General features: G+C 48.1%; 1 protein-coding gene across 3 annotated transcripts in view; it reads left to right on the plus strand.

Moving 5' to 3' along the window:
* Positions 1-18343, plus strand: part of Cnih3 (cornichon family AMPA receptor auxiliary protein 3) — a 114079-nt gene that overhangs the window by 33411 nt on the left and 62325 nt on the right. For all 3 annotated transcript variants that reach the window (XR_005972619.1, XR_005972618.1, XM_041635292.1), the window contains exons 2-3: positions 13432-13500; positions 17415-17462. Coding sequence is in view for 1 of the 3 variants with exons in the window: in XM_041635292.1 (XP_041491226.1) it covers positions 13432-13500; positions 17415-17462 (117 nt within the window). In the remaining 2 variants the exon portion in view is untranslated. The remainder of the gene's footprint in view (positions 1-13431; positions 13501-17414; positions 17463-18343) is intronic.

Genomic DNA, 18343 nt, shown 5'->3' on the forward strand with positions numbered 1-18343 from the left:
TGAGCTAATAGGCCAACCAGTTTATGATTAATGTAGACATCTGTGTGTTTCCTTGGGACTGAACGACTGTGGGACCAGACAGGATAGAAACTTCTGTAAACAGTATCTCTCAGGTGGCATCTAAAGTGACAAATGTTGAGTATTTTTCTTGTTGGGAGCATGGATAGTGTAGCATTCACTCCTAGGATAGCTCTGCTACTAAGGACAATGAGTAAGAAAGGGTGAGAAGCAAGGATAGATATGGATGCAGACACACAGTGCTTAAGAACACCCTGAGCAAAAATGTTAATCACTGATTGCCTGGATTGCCAGGGAGAGCTAGCAGCATGAAAAGCATTGAATGGGCACTCACATAAAGAATGTAAAAGAGAGCCTTGCTCAGATCAGTGATGATAATGTGTTGTGAACACAGGACAGTAGTAATGCCTTGTCAACCAGGGTCTCAGATCAGCCCAAAGCAATCCACTACCAATGGCTTGCAAATGGCAGTCCTGGCCACAGTGGGCTGTACACTCTCTGCCACACCTCATCTTCAATTTTGATGGAAGACTCCTATTCAGGTGGTGAACTGAAGCCTGGAGCAGTGGGTTCCCACCCCCAGAGGTCACTGTCGTTCCAGGTCACTGCAGAATGATTAGGTCAGTAAAGGTTGGCTTCTGTCCACCTTGCTTCTAGCACTGTCCCTGGTGCATGGTCACGGCTCAGCAAGTACCTGCAGGAGTAAACAGTGCAGATTCTTCATGGATGACTGGTGCTACAGGTTGGGGTATTGGAGAGGGACTTGCTTAGCCAAATAACAGAGCCCGCAGAAACCAAGAGAGGAGCAGATATTTGCCCTTCTCCAGTGGAGAGAGCTCTAGGTACCAGAAAATGCATGAGCCCGATTAGACAGAGGGTCATCTGGGTTGGGGACAGTTACCCAGAGCCCAGCCTCTGGCTGTAGTGTTGGGGTTGGATGGAGAGAGGCTTCTTAGCCTGGCAGCATGGTAGAGAGGCTCAGAGTGCTACAGGATGTTGTCCCTTCCCCCACTCCTGCTGTGCAGTGACCAAGTCACCTCTATTAACAAGTCAGTGTGCACAGCTACTCTCATTATCTGCATCTCTCTGGACTTTCTCTGACCTGGTTGCTGCTGGCTGGAGGCAGGACAGCTCTGCAGAATGTCAGCAAATCAGCCAGGCTGGGCACAGGCCATGGTCCTGCTCCCTTGGCGTCTATCCTGGACATGTAGGCTATGAGCTGTCATTGTCTGCTAGTCCCTGGATGACCAGAACACAGCCTTAGAACTAGCTGCACCTGCAGATTCTGGCCCGGACAGTGCTTGAAGATGCCAATGTGTTCTGTTTGCGGTTTATGTTCGCCATGTGGGTCCAGGACAGGGCAGCTCAGGCCGCCTTTGCAAGTGTGCCTGCTGATTCCAGTCCTCACCTGTGACAGGGTGGGCAGTCTCTCTCGCTCACTTGCTTTCCATCCATGCCTTTGCCACAGAGACCTCTTCTACTGAATTCATATTAAATAGCTGATGACTCTGCCCAAGACCAGGGAGGAAGGAGACATGGTCAGGGGCATGGAACAAACATCTGTGTGACAGTAACTAGTTAAAAAAGTGGCATCATTACCTACTGAGCACAGGCCCTGGGTCTCTTGCTTTATGTAATTCTTTTTTCCCGTGTGTGTGTGTGTGTGTGTGTGTTATCATGTATATATGTGTGTATATGTGGGTGGGTGTGCATGGGTGCACATGTAGACATTTTAAGTGTGCCCTCAGGCTTGCACGCAAGCACTTCAGTATGGCAAGCACTTCAATATGGCGAGCACGTTATTGACCCAACCATCTCTCTAGGCCCCACTGTTTCTTTTACTGTTTGCAATGGTCGTGAAGTAGGAACCATTATTGTCCTTTCTTTATATTTGAGGTAACAGAGGTCTGGAAAGGTTAATAAAACTTGTCTGCGGGGTCACACAGATCAGGGAGGCAGAGATTGATTTCCAGCAGGGACCCTGTGACTCACATAGTGTGCCTGAGCTCCCTGTGGAGTTGTCCCTCAGTGTGGTCGCAGTGGGAGTCTGCGCTCCCGTCCTGCTGAGTCCTCCTTTCTACACTCTGTGCCACAGGCTATGCCACCTCATCACACTCCCCACAGCCAGTTGAGGGGGGAGCATCAACCGTCCTAGTTTATAAAGAGAGAAGTCACAGTCTGGGGAGGTGAAGGGTGTTTCAAGGTCACAGAGCTAGTGAAGGGCAGGTGGAGACGTAAGGAGGACACTTCTTTGGGCCGGCAGTGCCTGTGGAAATGGGAGACACAGGGGTTGAGTGTAGCTCAGCTTGTAATGACACGAGGGGCGAGAGGGGCGTTTGGGAGGTGTGTCTGAGAGAATGGTAGATGAGGGGACCGTAGGATGACGGTGGCTGTGGCAGCTGTCTTTTGCTGTGATACGATGCTTGGCAAGGTTGGCTTCAAGGAGGCGAGTTTTTGACACACAGTTTGGAAGTTTCAGTCAGTGGTTAGTGGCGTTGTTGTTCGGGACCTGAGGATGTACGAGGTCATTATAGGGAGGGTGTGGGAAAGCAAAGCTGCTTGCCTTGTAGGAAAAGAGAGGAAGAAGAAGAGGGATAGGGCGAGAGAGGGAGGAAAGAGAGAATATAAAGGGTTGGAGTCCCAACCAATATATTCATAATGACTTTAACTTCCTCTCACTAGGCCCCACCTCCTCAAGGTCTACCACCTTCCAATGGCACCACAGCCTTTAACAAAGGGGCCTTTGGGGCCATTTAAAATCTATACTGTTTTGGTAGCATAAGGAGATCAGGGGATCATGGGCTGAATAAGGGGTATTGGTGGGGGTCTGATATAGAGGAACAAGAGATAGAAGTGTGGGTTCCATTTTCTTCCCAATCATTGCCCCATTCCTGCCATGTCCAAGTGCCCCCACCTCTTCAGAGTCTGCAATGGAATTGACCTGGCCCCATCTTCTTGGCAGGCCACAGCACAGGGATCCCTGGTCATGATGAGAGTGGGTGCTGCACCGTGACAGTAGTAATAAGATGTCCCATGTGCGCTGCCCAGGAGACACAACTCTTGATTTTGCTGTTCCAAAGGGCCCCAACTAGATGAGATCCAGTGGAGTTAGGATAAGACTCAGCTCCCTGTGTTGGTTCTCAGCTGCCTTCTTTGGTATCATTTGTTCTCGGTCATGTAGGGCTAAGCAGACACATTGTTTGGGAATCCTTAGATGACAGTGCTGGAGTCCAGCCTGCTGGGTCAGCCCCTTGGTGATGCCCAAGGGTGTATTATGAAGTATTCCTTGTTCCCTCTATAATGGGAAGGGAAACCCACTAGCAAAGGTCAAAGATGACAAAGGGAGAGGGTTAATTCTGGACTCCAGATCTGCCTCTTCCATGGGTGGCCCTGGGCATTCTGACTGACCTCTAGTTCTTCTCCGTGCTTCTTGTAGGAAAAAAGGTACCACATCTGTTACCTGTCGATCTGAAGCACCGGCTTCCCGGTGATGGTAGGAAAGGTGTGAGCTGCGTCCAGGCATGAGAGAGAGCTGCTTTGATATGTTTCATTGTCCTTGATGGCTGAGCGAGAACCTGGAAAAATGCTCTGCACCCGCATACAGCCCCAAAGCAGCCGAGTTTGGAGCGGCTGCTCCACTCTTCCCAGGAACGCATGAGACACTCCCAGAGCAGTTTAGAACCAGTGAAGAAAGAGATGGTGCGTGCAAGCTGCGCTCATTTCAGACAGAAAACTCTGTACCCTAATCAACCAAAAGCTTCCACAGCCCACCTTCCTCCAAAATGTTGGAAATCTTGCATCTGACCCAAAGTTTAGGGTTTTCTTGAAGGAACTGATTTTGCATGGAGAGGAAACGAGGCACTGCGGTCTGTGTCTGGATTGTCTGTGCACAGGTGTGGGAACTTACCAGAAGAAAGCTGCTTTCCTGGGGAAGTGTTTTGGGTCAAGAATATCCTGACTTGTTCCTTTTCTACATTCTCAGGCAGCACTCACGGCCATTTTTCTGGGACACAGAATCAGATTACGGAACAACACTTTTGGTCCTTTGAAAACAGGTTCATTAGTTCCTTAATGCTGCCTAGCAAAGCACTACTTCCTCATGCGTAATAGTAGGGTGTAGTCTCAGCTCTGGAAGCTCAATGTATGAAGACAAGGTGGTGCAGGGCCATAGCGCTAGGGGAGAGCCCTTCTTGGCTAGTGGCGACTTCTAGCCATCCTTGGTGTCCCTTGGTTGACAGGTGTACCATTTTGATGACTATATTTGCCATTGCATGGCCTTTATGTGTTCACTTCTGTCTCTCATAAGGATACTCTTATTTGGCTTAGGGCTTCTGCTCTAATATGACGTCATCTTTTCTAATTAAATGTATAATGACACTAAGTAAGGTCCTATATTGAAATTCCAGGAGGACATGAATTTTTGGGGTGAGGATTAAGTCCATAACATGGAAATCAAGGGTGTGTTCTTGATGACACCCAATGTACATAGAGTTCAGTTCTTCTGGGCCAAGTGTCTAGAGGTGTAGGACCCAATTGTGTAGGCAGAGTTTTCCCATCCTGGGAGCCTGCTCCCTACCCTGGCAGCTGTTTCTAAATTACTACACAGAGGCTTAGTATTATTTGTAAATGCGTGGCGAATAGCTCAGGCTTATTACTAACTAGCTCTTACATTTACATTAGCTCATTTCTATTCATCTATGTTTTCCCATATGGCTCATGGCTTAACCTGTCCTTTGGTTTGTCTTGTTCCCCTGGTGGCTGACTGGCATCTCCTTCTCTGCCCTTCTTTCCCCCAACATTGTCAGTCTGATCGCCCCACCTATACCTTTCATCTGGCTCTCAGACAGTCAGCATTTTATTAACAGTGAGCATAATCCACAGCCCAGGTGCATGTGTCAGAACTCTTTGGCTGTCGTTTCCCAGTGCCCAGTTGCCCTCTGAGGTGGGCTAGTCCAAATCTGTGCTCTGGTTTCCTGAATCTGACTTGCTGGGGTCATGATGTCCTTTCTGTGTGGTCTCGGTTCATCGACTTTCCATTTAGGTAAAAAGATCTAAAAGGTCACTGCTCACCTCTGCATAACCTGTCCTGGTTTCATTCTTGCTGACCTGTTCTCAGGGCTTCCCCTGCCCTTTTTCCCCAGGTTCTATTTGTGCAATTCCTTTTCAAATGAGGCAGTGTGAGCAGTCAACATAACCAGCCCTGCAAGTCACCTGAGGGCCACATCCCACAGTGGTCTGTGTGAGGGCTGCAGTAAGGCCCCTTCCTGGTTTGTTTCTGCACCAGGCTGTGGTTTTGATTTCTCATCACAGCCCATCTTGTTCCCTGCTGGCCCTTCTTTGTCTCCCACTGCTAAGCTTTGGCCCCCTTTGCAGCAGAACTTACTTCTCTGGAAAATTCTTCCTCATTGTCAACTTGACACAACCTAGAGTCTTTAAAATTTAGTTGGTTTTTTGAAGATGTATTTATTATTTCTATTGTATGTGTATGAATGTTTTGCCTACATGTATATCTGTGTACCAGCTGTGTACTAGTCCTGTAGAGGTCAGAAGAGGGCATTGGGTACCCTGGAACTTGAGATACAGATGATTGTGAGCCACCACAGGTGCGTCCCCTGGAAGAGCCACAAGTGATCTTAATGACTGAGCCATCTCTTTAGCCCATAGCCTAGACTCTAGGTCCTAGAGTCCTCTGAGGGATCACTTAGATCAGGTTGGCCTGTGGTCTTGATTGTTGTTGTGGGAAGACCCAGCACACTGAGAGGGGTACCATTCCCTAGGCAGGGGTCCAGAACTATATTAAGAGAGGAGAAGGCTACATAAATAGCCAGCAAACAAGGATCCATGTGTGTATTCTCCCTCTGCTTTTGACTGTGGACGTGGGGCTTCAAGTTCCTGCCTTGAATTCCCTACAACCATGGATTATAAGCTGCAACTGTGAGCCAAATAAACACTTCCTTGCTTATGTTACCTTTTTTGGATAACACACACAGCCACAGGAGTGAAACCAGATCACCAGCCCTTTCCATGGCTGACTTCCTGGCTGCTCAGTTCTCTTTCTTGGCACAAGTGATGCTTCCTCAGAGAACCCTCCTTGACCCACCCACCCCACTCAGATTTCTTCATATCAACTGTTTCATGGTTGTCACCTAACCGACCATTTTCTGGTATCTTCTTATCTATTTGTTAATTATCTCCCTGCCCCGGATGATGATCTTGGTGCCCACGAAGGGTCTCATCTTCATCAGCGCCACTTTTCAGAGCCAAATAATGGTGCCAGAGAATCCTGGGCATCCAGTCAAGAATTCTTTTTTTCGTCTCTAGTAACTCAACACTTTCTTTTACCCTTTCAAGTCACAGAGTGGGCATGGTGTGGCAGATAGAGCGCTGGCTGGCTCAGAGCTCATGTCTAGGCATGTGCCGACTGTGCCTTACTCATCCTGTGATAGCAAGAATGTCATTAAAACTCTCACTGGGCCTGTATTTCCTCCATTAGATCCCAGAGGAAGTCCTTGTCACATCTCCAGAGTTTTCCTGCAGATTAAACTGTGTCAGTAAGATGAATGCAAGGTAGGGTAGCTTCAACCAGAATAAGGGACATCACAGTAAACACAGGGGAGAGAATATTCCAGACTCATCCTCCAGATGCCAACCTCTAATGGGCAGCATGGGAAATCATCAGATTATGGAGGGTGAGATGCTGGTCACTTCGCCACCTTCTTGCAAGGCTTTGTACTGGTACACCGTGACTATGTTCAGCAGATTGCCTGTTTCACGAGGTATGTTCTAAAGGGATTGTGTTTTCCCACCTCACAAGCTGCTTCTGAGATGCCTGCCTCCTGAGGCTGGACTGGATGGAGGACAGCTAGACTTAGGGTAGACATAAACAGGGACTGAGAGTGTGCTGTGGTTTCTGGAGAGGCTCCTCACATGGGTGCCATCTGGCAGCCATCTTTGTTTGATCATTATCAGTGTGTTGGGGGCACTTGGAGAAGAGCTAACCTGACTGGGGTGGTGGGGTCTGGGTCCAGCCCTGAAGAAAGGGCTCCAGGGTCAGTGTAGTACCCCTTCCTCCCTGTGATTGTACTTCTGTCCTTCTCCATGCTTGCCCTGGACTGCAGCTGTGATTCTTCTAGAGCTCAGAACTGCACCAAGTCCCAACATCTACTTTTCTCTCCTCCCTCATCGGTAGCTCTGGAGAGGCCTTTGCTTGCCTACCCCAGAGCCTTGCTTAATCTTGTGCTCTGAGTCAGAGGTCAGTCTCAGGGAGTCTTACACAACTTAGCCATCTTGGATCTTGGGGACTTGTTTCTCTTCTCGGTTCCCACTGTTGGCCCTTCCTGTCTTTTCGTATACTCACCCAAATCCCCATTTCAAATGTCTTATGAGAAAAAAGTAGGGGTTGGTAGTGGCTGGATAGTAACAATTGAAGTTGGCTTGAACAGGCTAAATTTAACAACTTGGATGAAACAGGCCAGTTCCTGAAGCAGGAAGTACACAGAGTTCACATAATAGAGGAAATACTGCCAGAGTAATCTTAAACACATTTTGAAATTAAACTTGAGTTTAAACTGCCCCACAGGCAAGGAAAATCTTTGTGGTCTCAAGGGTTTTGATCCATGTGAGTCTTAAGTCCAGGACCAAAAGTGCGATACACAAAAAAAAAATAATTGCCAAGTGTCACAAGAAAAAGCTTTTGCTCTGGTCATTCAAAGTCAGCCTAGGAAACATAGCAAAACCCTATCTCAAATGTTTTAAAAAAGGAAAGGAAAAAAAAATGGGCTAGGAATGGACTCATTAGTAGAGTGCTTGCTTAGCGTGTGAGAGGCCCTGGGCTCAGTCCCCAGTGCTGAAAAAAAAAAAAAACCCATCAATATGAAAACAGATTCTTATTTTTATTTTTACAAAGGGGGCCAATGATTTAAACACATGCTTCACCAAAGAAGACACACAGATGGTGACTGAACCGTGCAAAGATTCCCAGTGTCATTACTCACTGGAGAAACGAACATTGAAACCACAGTGGCTTCATCCACACACCTATTGAAACAGCTAGACAGAACCAACCATAGTAATTTTTGACTTGGATGTGGTGTTTGGCACAGTGTTACAGATACTTTGGAAGTTTATCAGTTTCTTACACGCCTAGACATACACTTATCAACTCATCCAGCAATCTCTCCCCTGTCACCCAGGGAAGACTGATGTCTCTATGCAAGTGCTGACAAATGTCAGAATCTAGGCACAACCCAAGCATCTTCAGCAGGTGAACTGGATAGGGGAACTTTAGTGTATCTTTGACCTGAATACATCTCAGCAGTGAAAAGGTGCATGTTATTGGTATGAGCAACAACGTGACTAATTTCGAACACATTGTCACATGAAAGGAAGCCTCCCGAAAAGTCCACATGCTTCGTGGTTCCATTTCTGTGATGTTTGGACAAAGGCGAAGCTTTAGAGATGAGGCAGACATTGGTGATTGCTGGGCAGGAAGCGGCGATAGGGGTGGGAGAGCAGTTGACTGCCGGAGTCAGGAGGAGGGGGTGGGGTAGCACTAGATACAGTGTATCATCAACATAGCGCTGGTGTGCAATTAAAAACAATGTATCACCCCCACGGCACACAGCACAACTCCGAAGGACTGTGCATTATTGAGATTTAAGGAATTTTCACTATAAGAGTGAGCTTTACTATATTACATTTTGAGAAATGAGTGTGAGGTTCGATGTGTGTCTCTGGGCCAGGAGTTCAAGTTCACCTAGTACTTACTGTTTGGTGCTGGGCTACACTGTTCAGTGGATTAGTGGGATTCATAGGAATCTCAAGTGTGCGTAACTGAATCTCAGCCATTTGTCTTGCCACCTTCAATCATAGTGGCATCCTTGTGCCTCTCACACTCAGGTTCGGAGCCTAAGGATTGCCCTCTGCCACGCTACCCCTATTCCCAGAAACAAGCAGGAGGCAGGACCGAGGAGTCTGCTTGCGATCTGGACAGGCAGAGGATGACCCAAATCTGTCCCCTGGGAGACTGCACTCTGTTTCCCTGGCAAGTTGCTCATCCTTCCCTGTAACTTAGAGTCCCCACTTCCTCCTCCATATGTATTCTGTGGAACAGCCTGTGGGTACTTCCTGGATTTGTGTCTTGGTGTCTAATCTGGCACTAGCGTCATCAACGACATTTGGCTTCGCTCTCCATCTCTTCGATGGGGGCAATAACAGGCCTCTTTCATGATGAGTCCAAGGACTAAATGACGCAAGTTTGTGCAGTACGTGGCCTAGCACCTGACATGGTGACCCTATGAGGAATATAGTGATTGTCTTGGTCCTGGCCCTGACTACACTGGTAATACATTGATCTGTTTGTGTGCATGTCCCCTCCTGCTGCAGGCAGGCACATCATGAGGTCAGGAGCTGTGTCTTGTGGAGTTTAGTATCTCCACGTGACCGTCACAGGACCTGAGTATAAAAGATGCCTCCCGAAGCTTTCCGACTGAGTAGACAGTTCAGCTGTGACACTGGAATGGTGGGGATGCTGAAGACCCTGACTGTCACAGGAAGCAGCCAGGTCATAGCTCACATGGGGTGGAGCTCACTGGCATGAACTGCACCCACAACCTTCCCGCCGCCACCACCCTCCTCTGGGTTGGAGCCCAGGCACGGGATGAGTGTCTCAAGATCCCCAGCAGCTCATCTGTCTTGCTTTAACACTGGCCGCTCCTGCTCCAGTAAGCCCAGGCTCGCCTGCCTGTGCTCTCTTGTATAGGGACAGAGATTCAGGCATGGGGCTGGGTGGGAACAGGATCTTTCTAGCAGGATAAATATCAGGCCCAGGAAGCACTAAAGTTAGCCTCCCTGGTGCTGGAGAATGACAGGGGGTGGTGGGGCGGGGGAGAAGGAAGGAGGATTTCTCTGTCCATGGTCCTGTTCTGAGTACACAGTGGGTGGTACAGATGGGGATACTGAGGACATCACATTTATCAGGATGTACAGTTGGGAGACAGGCTGTGTCTCAAAAGATTGGACTGGGGAATTAAGGAAGAGTGAATGGGGACAAAGGTCACTGTCTGCTCTCAGGCTCCCAAAGCCAACCATACTCATGTAGAATGCGGTGGACTGAGTTTAACTGGAGCACAAGGAGATCCAGGACTGGTACAGCTGAAATGCATTTACAGAGGTGTGGGGGGCAGAGCAGAGATGGTGACCAATGCTCTTGCTCTGTGCCAACCAACCTCACCTTGGATACAGTGTTCAGTTCTGACAGGCGCACTTTAGGGTGGACATGTCCAGCCAGTCATTCAGTGGATGGTAATCAGGATGATTAGGTGACCTAGCACTGGTTTGTGTAAACACTGGGTGGAGAGATTTTGTGTAGGGAACAGAGATGTGCTAAGGTCACACTAGTGGCAGCCCCTAACAGACTCTGTGTAGGGGAGACTGAACTCGTTCTATGTGTCTCTCCTGTAGCACTGCCCTGTAGAAATTCCTGCAGGAATTGAACTTTTTTTATACATGAGCTGTGTGATATATAACAGACTTATGTGGCTGTGTGTACCAACGTGCATGTGTGTGTGTGTGTGTGTAGTGGCGGTGCATGATCATGTGTGTATATACATTTGTGTCTGCATGTGTACAGATATATTTTTAGTTGTTCTCCACTTTGCTTTATGAGACAAGCTCCCTCACTGAAATTGGAGCTCACAGATTTGTACAGTTTGGTTGGCTAGTCAGCCCCCGGGATCCTCCTGTTTCTGCCTTCCCCGTTCTGGCATTACCATGTTCCTCAGCTGTTACAGGGATACTGGGCATTAACTTCAGCCCCACCCCCATGCTTGTGTGGTAAACATGTTACCACCTGAGCCATCTCCCCAGAGCCCTGGTAGTTTTATTGTTTTAACAATTAACCAATAACTACAGATTGAATTTTAGACAGCACAACTGAAGTATTGGCCCACATGGTCAGTGGCTGTTACATGGGATACCAACCCTGGAGCAGTGGTTCTCAACCTGTGGGATGCATCCTTTGGCAAACCTCTGTCACCAAAAATGTTTACATCATGATTCATCACAGTAGCAAAATTGTGTTATGAAGTAGCAACGACAATAATCTTATGGTTGGGAGGGTCACCACTACATGAGGGCTGTATTAAAGGGCTGCAGCATTAGGAAGGTGGAGAGTCACTCCTCCAGAGGACACATGCAAGAACAGACCAGGGGTCAACAATTTTCTCTAAGACACATATTAGCAGATATATTTGTCTCACCCCTGCCTTAGAATTTTCAAAAGTAGCATACAGCAAGAGAATTGAACATGGCCAAGCACCAGTAAAACTCTCTGTCTGTAGACACCAAGGTTTGAATTTAGCATATTTTTTACATGTCACAAAAACAGTATTTTTCTTTTGATGATATTTTTCAACTCTTTAAAAAAATGTGAGAGTCATTTTTAGCCGACAGGTTATGAGAGAGTGGGTGGGTGGCAGGCTGGCCTGGCCTGCAGGCTGCAGCTCAGTGCTCTGACCTTGGCTGTGGGTGGATGCTTTAGGGGGAATCAGATGATGCTCAGTTTGATGGAGCCAGCAGCACAATGATCACCCCGAGAAGTCCTGGCTAGATAGACCAATTGTCCATCAGAGGTGGTGTGGGGATATTCTCTTGGCTCAGGTTATGCTGTGTGTTCCCCAATTCTGCAGAGATGTTGAAGTTAAGGGGACATCTCCATGCTGTAAATACAGTCGCCCACCCTCACTTGGCTCTTAGTCTTGGCCACATAGGACTGGGTTAGGAGCTGCTCGGGTGCTAACCTGGTTTCCTTGCTTCATAATTTCTGCCACATATTCAGGCTTCCCCAAAGTGTACCTTAGTGGACAGTAAGTTCATTTATGCTCAGTAGGTATGGCAATTATCTTTCTCTTACTGTGGCAGAATACTTGGGATAGACAATTTACAAGGAAGAGGGTTTGGGTTAACGCTTGGCGTCATCAGATGATTCAGCTTGTGGTTTACTGGCATGATTTTGAACCTGTGGTCATACAGAACATGATGGAAAGGGAGCCATGTGGTAGAGGAGGCCTGTTCACCTCTGCACTGTCAAGTGGTCAGGAAGAAAAACAAAAAACAAAAACAGCCCAATAAAACTTAAAAAAAAAGTCTTACGTCACTACGCCCTAATTCTTAAAGGTTTTCACTACCCAATATGTCAATGGTCTGGGCCATAGCTCAGTTAGTAGAGTGCTTGCTCTCAGTTAGTAGAGCCTGGAGCTCTGAGTTACATCCCCAGCATTGTATGAATCAAGTGTGGGACTACACATACGCATTCTCAGCATTTAGGAGATACAGGCAGGAGAATCAGAAGTTCAAAGTCTCCCCAGATATATAGAAAGTTGGAAGTCAGTCCAGGATACATGGACCTCTGTCTCAAACATACAAAAAAATCTCATCTCACCCACACACTCGGCCACCCACCCACCTAACCAACCAATCAAACAACCTAACAAAAACCAAACCAAGAATGCCACGGGCTGGGTCCTAATCCCTAACACATGGACGAACCTTCAGATAACATTCAAGATCCAAACTACAGCTCCGAAGAGACTTTGCTTTGCTGAGAATACCCAAAGCCTGTCCCCAAGAAAGGAGAGCCCCTGGGTCAAACAGCTCTGCATTCTGCCACTTAGCCCCCTGTAGGGGTACGGATGGCTGGGTTAGGATGAGGCCTCGAGAGCCTTTACCCTCATCTGGCTCCTGCTGCGGAGGGGACATGCCTCATCCTGTGATAGCAGAAGGTCCCCTCCCTATCCTCCTCCTCTGACAAATGGGGAACCATAGCTCCCTAGGGAGCTTGGAGCGTATGCCCAGATGAGCCTCCAGAGACCGCAGTAGTGGGCCTGGCCTGCCTGGGGCTGCTGATTCAGTCTTTGGACATTTAGAGATGGGATTGTTTCTCCTTGTGACAGTTTAGCTTCCCTTTTCTTCCCTTCCTTTCCCCTGACTTTTTTTGACTGACAGTTGGCATTTCTGCCAAATAGAATACAAACAAGCAAAGAGACAAACAACCCGGCTGCAGTGCCTGTCAGGGACGATGCTAAAAGTGCTGGTTGGAAGTTTTACATTTTTATGCCTTTACCAAACTTAGCTCCATCAGAATAGTTTTTCCACATCTTTGTACAGGCTGCATAAGGAAAATAAAATGTTAAAAAATAGTTACTTGGGAAGTTTCAAATCAAGCATCATAGACAGAAGACAAAAAATGTATGTGCCCATTGCCAGTTTTGACAGTGGCCAGCTCCTGGCCAGCTTTGTGTGGCCTCCACCCCGTCCTCTCCTCCTAGGGTGTCTGGCGGCAGAGCCGCAGATAGGTTTTGGTAGTGGCACTGACCGCATGTGCACAGTATCCTGATTGTATGTGTTTTCTTTCAGATAATCGCCTTTGACGAGTTAAGGACGGATTTTAAGAGTCCCATAGACCAGTGCAACCCTGTCCATGCGGTAAGTAGTGGTGCCAGTGGTGGGCAGGGAGTGTCCCCACATGTCCCCGGGTTTGTGAAAGATGGGGGGAGGGTTAAAGAGCAGAATATACTGTCCTGGTCCTGCCTATACTCCTTGCTGATAGTTACTCCAGGGTCTCCTTGCTGAGGTCTGTTGAGCTCTTGCAATACATTGCTAGTCAAGTGTGGCAGTTCCTGTAGCCTGGTGGGGGGTGGGGGGATCTGCTGGATGGTGGTGCTGAGTCCTCAAAGCCTGATGCCAGTGATTTTTGGTTCCTTATCTATGACCATAGACAAAGGCTCTGTGTTGGCCAGCATGTCTATAGGGTGTGCAAGTATCGTGTATGAACCTTGCTCTGCGGGAGGTGGGCAATAGTTGGATTTCTCATGGAAGGTAAATGGATGGGTGCAGCACTAGGTACAGTCCCATTATCTGGTGGACTTTCATCTCTCATGCCTGAGTCTTCGGGTCAGCTCAGGCACCAGGGAATCTGGTGCAGTCTGGTTTAGGAACTCTGGGTTCTGCTTCTGGGTCTCAGGTCTGGAACTCCACTCTACTCAACTCCAAAGCCTGTCTCCTGACCACCAACTCAAGATGGTTTTGGAAATGACTTGACTTTATATCTAAGCCCTGCTTTGGCATCACAGCCTATGATTCTATAAAGTAAAGCCGAACTCTTTCAAAGTCAGCTATAAAAAGCAAACTGGGTTAGTTGAAAGTACCCTTAAGAACCACTTGAAAGCTTAGTGTACTTCATAAAAGTTGTAATTTTTAAAACCCACTTTATTCTCCTCTACCAGCCTCACCACCCACCTGTGATAACTTGACTCTGGCAGGCCTGATGGTTTTTGCCCAGGGTCTCATGTCTTTCTGGACACTGAGCTTGGCATCAACAGCACACACCTGCTCATCAGTACCCATAGGTTCTCAGACTGGCTTGAAGCCAAGCATGTTCATTTCTCAACGCCAGGAAGTTAGGAGCCTGAGCCCTCCTCCAGCTTGTCTAGAGTTTTTCTGGTAGGATTCCCAAGAAGAATAAGTGGGGAGATCTTCCCAGCCCCCTTTTTCCATCATGCCAGTTTCGTGCCAGGTTGTGGACACCTGGTGAAACCTGGAGATGCTTTTGTGGAGTCTGCTTTTGGCTCATCAGGACAACTCCTTTATTTCGGCACTATGTTAAGACTTGCATACCTGCCGCCCCTTAGGGAGTGTGTGTGTGTGTGTGTGTGTGTGTGTTTACCTGCCGCTCCTTAGGGAGTGTGTGTGTGTGTGTGTGTGTGCGCATACCTGCTGCTCCTTAGGGAGTGTGTGTGTGTGTGTGTGTGTGTGTGTATGTGTGTGTGCATACCTGCCGCCCCTTAGGGAATAGGGGGGCTTGCTTCTGGAAAGACAGTGCAGAAAAGCAGTCACTAGGAGCATCCAGAACTACTTGCCAGAAACAGAAATGGGTACCACAGGATGAAGGTATGGACCTCTACCCCTTTCTCTTCCTGTGGTTCTGGGATGAGCCCAAGCCTTTGCATATTCACAAGACAAATGCTTCACCACTGAACTACGTTCCAGCTCTGTTTATTTTTTTTTTGTAAACTCCTATTATGGCAACATTTCTAATTAGTTATCAGATTAATTTAGGAGTGGAGTTCTGTGAAGCCCAGACATGGACAGACCAAAGCCTGAGGTGTCCCTGGGGGAGAGGGATTAAAAACAAAACCGAAAAATCTTGAAAGCTGTAATTAGGCGAGCATGTAGACACGTTACGATTCTCCCTGTTGTTGGGACATTATTTCCCAGCAGGGAATGGAATGCTCCAGCCACTTCATTGAGCTGTCGCCAGCCCTCTGGCCTCCTGGAGGCCCCCAGAGGAGAGCAGCATTCAGTCTCTGAGACTTACAGACCTCAGATCTTTGGGCATTCCAGGGAAGTCCTCTACCACTGAGCTACAATCCATGTTCCTTTGATTTAAGGTGCTCTAAATCTTCTAGTATTGGCGGAAGTTTTGTTGGACCTCTTCCAGGGGCACGGAGGCGGGGGGAGTTCCCTTTCCATCTTCCACCCCCACTAGGAAGTCTCTATCACAGGAGGGTTGGTGTTTTCCTTCAGGGCTCTGACTTGCTGGAGTATGTATAACTCTTGGTTGTGTGTGCATCTGTATGAACTCTCTCACGTGTGTAGCTTGTCTTCCCCGACATGTGGGCAATAGCTCGTCTTGATGTGGCTCCTTCCTCTAGGTTTACGGGCTACACAGAGATCACTGTATTATGATTCAATTAGGGAAACTGAAGTGTCCCAGCCACCTGTCCTCTCCTGATCCACAAGGAAACTCATTACCGTTATGTCTACAGCAGCCAAATTGCTTCAGTAATGAAGCACCAGAGATGCCACAGCTGTGCTCAGCGTGGCTCAGAAATCTTGACAGAGCAGAGAAAAGAAGCTGGAGCATTGAACGTCTGCTGTGGGCAGCATCCTCTGTTCAGCTTCATAACATCTTCCCCTGGGAATGAGCCAGTTCTTGGAGACAGATGGACTTGATATCTAGAAAACTCATAGCCTGGGGCACAGTTGGTAGCCTGACTCTAGGGAGGGCTTGCTTCCTCCAAGTGCACTCACATGGAAAAAGTGAAGCCAGGGAGCATCCCCTAATGAAGATACAAGCTTGCTGCTCTTTGAGATCCAGGAAGGTGTCCTGCGCCTGAGATACATAGTAGCATATGGTGCCCACCCTGAATGCAGATCATCTGTGTGTGCATGAAGACTTGAATGCTGGATGGGAAAGAAGAATGCATGCTTTTGCCACGAGTGTTTTTTTTAAAGATAGAGGTATACTGTGTGTATACATGTTCATGTGTGTGCCCATGTGTGCAAGTACATTTGCACATATATGTTGAGGCCAGAGGTTGATGTCATATGTCTTCCTCTGTTTCTCTGCACAGTTTTGTTTGTTTGCTTTGTTTTTGATTTTTTTTTTGTTTTGTTTTTTTGAGACAGAATTTCTCTGTACCTTTGGAGTCTGTCCTGGACTAGCTATTGTAGACCAGGCTGGCCTTGAACTTACAGAGGCCTCCCAAGTGCTGGGACTAAAGGCGTGTGCCACACTTGTTTTTCCTTTTTAAGGTGGGCTCTGTTATAGGACTGGAAAAGTGGCTCAGTGGTTAAGGGTCTGTCCTGCTCTTGCAGAGGACCTGAGTTTGGTTCCCAGAGCTCACATAGGTTGGAACTCTAGCTACAGGGGATCTGATGCCCTCTTCTGGGCTCTGTAGATACCTGCACTCAAGTGCATACACCCGTACTTTCACACACTCATGCACACACACACATCACACAATTAAGTCATCATCATAATAAATGACAGGGTCTCTCAATGAATCTGGAAGTCTTAGATTTGGCTAGACTGTCTGGTGAGCAAGTCCCAGGGATCCTCTTGTCTGTGCCTCCCTGGCACTGAGATTACAGGTTCATGCCATTACAACTGGCTCATTACATGGGTTCTGGGACCTGAACTCAGGTCCTCAGGCTGCAGTGGACACTACCCCCTGAATCATCTCCCCAGCCCGCCAGCAGAGTTCTTTTAAGAGCAAATTTCTACCAGGTAAGGTGGCTCATGCCTGTAAAGCCAGCACTTGGGAGACTGGCACAGGAGGAGTGTCACGAGTTTGAGGCCAATTGAGGTGACACAGTGAGCTCCAGCATAGCCTGCGCTGTAGCCCTGTCTCCAAAAACAACAACAAAACAAAACAGAATAAAAGAGCGAAAAGCAAGTGGCTCTGAAAGGGTAAAGTAAGAGGCTCAGACTCTGCCGGGGAGAGCCGCTAGCCTGTGCTTGGGATGTGTCTTCCTCTGCTGGGGTAGGCTATGCGCGCTCACACTCTCAAGTCACCCTTAACCTCCTGTTTCCTTTCTTTCCTGTGCCTCCTTAGAGGGAGCGACTGAGGAACATCGAACGCATCTGCTTTCTCCTGAGAAAGGTCAGAGGGGTCCTCCAGGTGGATGGAGGGAGGGTCATGGCATGGCGCGAGGGGACATTGGGTGAACGGCAGCAGGGAGGGCAGGGTGGGAGCAGGCTCAGCTCTTTGAAACCCTCAGAGGCAAATAGGAACTAATTGCAGGAAGTTGTTCAGCTGGTGTCAGCAAGACACTGGCCATGTCGGGGGCTCTCTGGTTGCAGTTGAAGGGTGTCCCTTTTCCGTATGATGGTGGCTGACATTTAAAGCTCCTGGCACTCCCCAGTCTTTGTTCCTGTCTGTGCTGGGCTCTGGATTTTAATGGCACCTCCTGACATAAGGAAGATTTTAACTAGACGCCTTGTGTCTTGAGGTTTGAACCTGTCACTCAGCTTTGCAGTCTGGCCTTTTGACAGGATCACTGAGTACAGTGGAGGGGTAGGCCAGGAACGTGCTGTCAAAGGGGGACAGTAGACCACAGCTGTCCCAAGCTTCTTCTGGAAGCACGTGTGCACACATGCCACCCAGGCTGGGAGTTTGGCATTGTTCAATTCCGCCCTCCTCCAATCAGGAAAGTCAGTCAGCAAAGCTTAGAGAAGAGGGGCTCATGGGTGAAGTAACCAAGGTCCATGGCCTTGAGCCAATGGCTGTCCCCAACCTCAGTACAGAGTGGAGGGTAACTGTCCACAGGGAAGCCATTGTCTTCCCAAATACAGCCTTTTGCAAAACGAAGAGCCCTACCAACACTGGCACTAGTTGAAGACTTTTACAAAGTTGTGAAGTTCTCCATCTTTTGTTGGAGGGAGCTGAATCTAGAAGCCCATCATTTCTCTAGCTAATAACTTGCCCTTTAATGTTAGCTAAGAAACCCAGTATGTTAGAATCCTGCCTCTTATTTGTCTCAG

The sequence above is a fragment of the Microtus oregoni genome, unplaced genomic scaffold (assembly GCF_018167655.1).
Source record: "Microtus oregoni isolate MIOR12 unplaced genomic scaffold, Mior012 000047F_ref0000412, whole genome shotgun sequence".
NCBI classification, from domain to species: domain Eukaryota; kingdom Metazoa; phylum Chordata; class Mammalia; order Rodentia; family Cricetidae; genus Microtus; species Microtus oregoni.